The 5,437-nt window shown below is 38.2% G+C and overlaps 2 protein-coding genes across 2 annotated transcripts in view; both read left to right on the top strand.

Annotated features, from left to right (window-relative positions):
- urahb (urate (5-hydroxyiso-) hydrolase b) overlaps positions 1 to 3,142 on the top strand; it is a 4,157-nt gene extending 1,015 nt beyond the window's left edge. The window contains exon 3 of the mRNA XM_037682511.1: positions 3,053 to 3,142. Within this exon, the coding sequence (XP_037538439.1) occupies positions 3,053 to 3,142 (90 nt within the window). The remainder of the gene's footprint in view (positions 1 to 3,052) is intronic.
- Positions 3,143 to 4,972: 1,830 nt separating this feature from the next.
- The window catches only part of afg3l1 (AFG3-like AAA ATPase 1), a 21,844-nt gene continuing 21,379 nt past the window's right edge, over positions 4,973 to 5,437 (top strand). Inside the window, exon 1 of the mRNA XM_037683070.1 lies at positions 4,973 to 5,054. Coding sequence (XP_037538998.1) covers positions 4,973 to 5,054 — 82 coding nt within the window. The remainder of the gene's footprint in view (positions 5,055 to 5,437) is intronic.

The raw sequence follows: 5,437 nt of genomic DNA on the forward strand, positions 1-5,437 counted from the left end.
AACAAAAGCAAGACTGAGGTTGTTTTATTTGGAAAGTAACCTCTTCTCAATGGGTTTGCTTTTCTTGTCCCTCTTGCTCCTTGTTGTTCCTGTTTTGTCAAGAATCTTGGCGTGTTTTTAGACAGTCCTTTTAAATTTGAAAAGCAAACACCCTCAGTTGTTAAAACCTTTTTCTTTTCAGCTATGTCTAATTGCCAAAGCAAATTTATATACAGCAAGGGTTCTCAATCTTTGGGTTCAGGGGACCCCTTACAGGGGAGAAAGAAATTCAGGGACCCCCTCATAACCGTCATGTTTATTAAATAATTGTCTTCAATTTGTCTCTTTAATGCAGTGGAAATATTTGTGTAACGTAAATACTTAAGACCTGTTCTTTAATAGTGTTAATACAAATTTTATACTTTTAAACATGGGGTATTTTTCATTTAAGACATAATTAACAAAATTTTTAATTTCAACTTCCAAAAATTACAGTTTTGAGAAAATTAATAAAAACCACTTTAAAACTTTACCTTGACCGCGCGCTGCCCGGCCTTGAAAGAGGTAAGAAGTTCAGTGAAGCTTCAGATGGACTGTACTGCCAGGAAGCGACCCATCGCCCAAATGGACATTCGTTCAGCCGCTGCACTCAGTGGACGCGCGCGGCCGATGATCCAAACAGGTGGGATCACAAAACAGACGTGTCAGAGCAGGGTCCGTGAATAAATCAGAATGCAGCAGGAACAGGGTTTAAATGTTCTTTTACGGTCATGAAAGGACAAACACCCCCTCAGCTCCGATCTTATGCCCCTTTTATTCAGCCACGCGCCCCCGATCATTAATGTTGGGGTGGTTTCCGGGTTTGGACCTGTAATTAATGTTAATTCGTCGGGGTGGAGTTCGGAAATGATGACTGCAGGCTGGGGCCGGGTCGGATCAGATTTTTTGGACCCGAGTGCAACTCTAACTGTATTCCTCAAAAAGACCTTAAAACTCTTGTCCATGTCTTCGTCACAACTAGACTGGACTACTACAATTTCTTACATGTTGGTAATTTTTCATTCAACCTTTATTTGGCTGTGGCTGAGTGGTTAGAGCAGTCGTCCTCCAATGCGAGAGTTGGGGGTTCGATTCCACCAGCAGTCACATGCTGAAGTGTCCCTGGGCAAGACATTGAACCCCTCATTCCTCCAATGTGTCCCCCATCGGTGTATGAATGTGATCTAAAGCACTGATTAGTCTCTTTAGAATGATTTGTTCAATCAGCTTTGTAGAGATCTAGTATAGAGCTGTATGAATGGGTAAATGAGGCACAGATTGTTGTAAAGATCTTTGAGTATCTTGAAAAAAGATAGAAAGGTGCTGTATAAGTACAGACCATACAGACCATTAACCATTTATTGACCTTTTGGACTTTTATAACAGAGACAGAGCTCTGAGATCCTCCAGTCAGATGCTGTCAGTGAAGCCAAGGACTAAATAAAAACCAAGAGGGGATCAAGCCCCCAGACTCTGGAACAACCTGTCTACTGAAATTAGTTTTGCAGCATCTCTTCAGTTTTTTTAAATCCTGCCTGAAAACTTACTTTTCATACACTCTTGTTTTATTCAAGTTCAGTTTCACTTCCATCATAAGTTTGAAATTTTTATTCATTGGGGACTGGAAGTGCCTCGTAAGGCAGCCACTTATTATTACCCACCTGAAAAGGGTCTGGCTCTTCTGTTAACTTTAATGCGACCCGAACAGCGACGTGTCCTCCACAAACGTTATATCAAAACGACCGGCCCAGCACCGTGATGTGTGCTGTTACTTTTATTGGTGTTTCAAGTTACCATGGCGACATAATTTGTAAACAAAAATGCAATTTTTCTCAGAAAACAGAAAACTGACTATAACTAAGTCATTCTTTGAGATGCTGAGATGAAATTTGGTATGTTCCTAGGTAAGAGCAGGTTGCTACACATTCCTAATGCAAATCAAAAATCCAAGATTGCTGCCTTAGCTAAAAGAGAAAAATACGATAACTCAAGGTTTCTCTATTGTCATTCGTATCGCATGTAGTACATGTGGTGGAACGAAATTGTGTACACAGGTCCCCATCAAAAGTATAAACTGTAAAATAAGATCTAAGATTTGAACTAATAAAAATGCGAAACACGTAATAGTGTAAAAACAATACACCAAACTCAGGCCTTTTTAGAGATATTAAGCTGAAATTTGGTGTGGTGGTAGCTGAGAATAGTACCCAATAAATACTGAATTCAAATGAAAATCCAAGATGGCCACCAAAGCTACATTTAAATGACTTTAACTCATTTATTTTTACACATATAGAGCTGAAATATGGCGAGGTTATAGTGATCCCTATCACAAACCGGATCCAAATAAAAAATCCAAGATGGCCACCATAGCTTAAGAGAAAAAAAATGACTTTAACTCATTGAGTTTTTGCCGTGTTGAGCTGATATTTGGTATGGTGGTATCTGAGAGCGAACCCCAGCAGAGTACTGGCCAATCAAAATAAAACATGGCCGCCACATGGTAGTCCCCGTCAAAGTTTCTCCAGGAACTTTCTAGTTTATTTTATTGTTGGCTTTTCCTTTTGTTCTTAACCTCTTTGGGAAGCACTCTGGTCTACGTTGTTGTTTTTAAATGTGCTATTTTTAAAAAAAAATTACAGTCATTGTTGAGACAAAAACACGCGAGGTCGCCAAATCTAACAAAACACAACAACTGGTGTGTATGTTTTTTTTTTGTTTCCGTCTTTGGACCTTTTCTGGTAAAATCATCTCCCTTGTCAGGACCAATAGTTATTCATTCATTCAACCTTTATTTCTACAGGTTAATTCCATTGAGCCTCGGGGACTCATTTACAAGAGAGACCTGAGAGACCAAAAGAGTTCTTAGGGGGACCAAACCCTGGCCCTAATGACATAATTTTGGGTTAAGGGTAACAATTAGGCCTCAGGTGTGAATTAAGGTTAGGTTAATGTCACGGTTACACTACAGAAATTAACAAAGTCAATCCTATGTTCCAGTAATGACAAAATACATCCTTTTGAATGTTTCCAGGTCGTCTTCACCATCCGTGACCCGTCCCAGAAGTTTCATCTCCCTCTGCTGATGAGTCGTTTCTCCTACAGCACCTACAGAGGAAGCTGAACGTGTCGTGAGCTGCAGACATGGAGCTTTGAGTTGTCTTCACACAGACCTGGTTTGGACTGCTGAGGTCAAAAATTATTAATTTAACTGAGGTAGCATGATGTAAAGTTTTTAACTTGTTTGGGCTATTACTGTTGTACAAGTTGTACTTTTATACATCAAAATATATATCCTCCAATAGATGTGGTTAAAACTTTTTATTTATTTATTTGAGTATTACCATATTCATCAAAATGTTACAATATATGTGTCAACTTAGGACATCACATCTTTCATTTTCCATTTATTTCTTTGTTTTTGAGTTTCTGAGAATGTTAGCCAACATACATTTATATTTGGAAACTACTGGCTTTACTTTTATGTTTGCACTTATTGTTGGGTTTTTCTCTTTAACTTTAGTTTTACCTGTTAAATTACTCCAGTCTCAGATGTTTCTTGTGGAATGTGATTGAAGTCCATATGATATGATCAAATGTTCATATATATATATATATATATATATATATATATATATATATTTGATTGGGAAACAGACAGATTGGTATTCCAACATTTTAAAGACAGAAAATCTCTGAGAAAACAATTGTTTTTGTGATGTTGTCAGAGGTGAATAAACAGTAAAAACAAGTTGTTTTCACTCTTCTTCCTTTCCATCATGAATTTATTATTGTAAAACCACCTCGGTGCAACTTGCATCATATTCTATGTTCAATCATGTATGATCTGAAGAGAGAAACACGGATGCAAAATTATAGTTTCTTATGGCTAATTGCAAAAGAACAATTTGTGTGCATGCAAACACATTATGATTACCTGCAAATAGGGACACTGTTTACCGCCGCATCATAAATACAGTAGATTTGATAGGGAAGCGAGGAGCACTGTCATGAAACCTTTAGCTGATCGGTTCTGGGGTTTATGCAAGCTGGGATCACGGGCCCTTCCTGGAAGGTGATTAGCTCTTGGATCCAAACAAACACAAAAAACAAGCCCCAGTTTGAGTATATTACACTGGAAGAAGTTTTGGGGATTCAACCGATCTCCTGGTTCAAAACTAGGGTTAGCTCTCCATCCTCAGCAACAAACAGGAACCTGGCCTGTGTGAAACAGACCTAATAATCAATAACCCTGGGTTTTATCAATATCAAAAAATATAAATATAAGCAATACGTGTACATGTTTTATCATCATTACTATAGCAATATAAGTTCATAATATAAATAGAATCAACCTCATTATTTGAGTACTCTTAAATGTTCCTAATATTAAAGGTCCTAATATTGCATCTTAGCACACAATATAGCATTTCACCATTTCAATGTACCTTCAATTTAAATGCTTCAATGTTAACACAAGGAGTTAGTTATTTATTGCAAGAGGCTTATTATTATTATCCAAATCAATACAAATGCAGGTGCTCAGAAATAGTAGAACAAAACCATCAGTGACATTTAGTATAGAAAAGTATTAAAGCTAATTATTTATTCTATAAGCACATTCAAATAAATGTATAATAGCACTGATTTAGCACAGAGCCCAATACAATAACATGGAGGCTAGTGCTAGCATGCTAGCTCCAGAAACAAACAAACTCACCAGTTCCTACTTTTAGAATACACAGTCAGCTGAAGGTTTCTTCACAAACAGACATCTAATAGTTGAGAAGCACATCAGTCAGAAATGGCAACATAGGAATTAGATAAAGGGCTTTCAATGGCTTAAAGCCAACCTGCAACAAAGCCTGGTTGTGAGTGTCACCGATCGGTTCCCGGACCAAAAAAAAATTAAAAATCTGTTCCGGTGACATCGAGACTGGAAACACGATCCATAATGTGCACCCGTATTCTGGGCGCAGGAGTGGTGCACCCAGAATCTTCCTATCGCTTGTATTGGAAGGGGAGCTACTGCGCATGTACAACTTTTAATGTCTATGGGCAAAGATTTTTGCGCCCCCAGGGCAAAAATACATCATCAATCAGACAAAGTTTTTGAAAGAAACAACTTTACTCATCATTAACTATAAAATATTTATCTTACACAACAAAAAAACATATACATATGAATATTTTATTATTGCTTTTTTTTTTAATAAGTCTTCAAGGTAATATGCTGAGTAGTGGGGTGGCACCCTAGCGCCCTCTATTGACCATCAGCCACTGGGGAGTACCCGGAGAAAACCCATGCAAACTCCACCCAGAAAGCCCCGCCCCGCCGGGATTCGAGCAGCCGACCTTCTCGCTGAGAGGCGTCTAGTAGCTCTACCAACAGTTCCACCATGCAAAATACAACTCGTTT

This window comes from Nematolebias whitei, chromosome 10 (assembly GCF_014905685.2).
Source record: "Nematolebias whitei isolate Nwh7 chromosome 10, NemWhi1, whole genome shotgun sequence".
In the NCBI taxonomy this organism is placed as follows: Eukaryota; Metazoa; Chordata; class Actinopteri; order Cyprinodontiformes; family Rivulidae; genus Nematolebias; species Nematolebias whitei.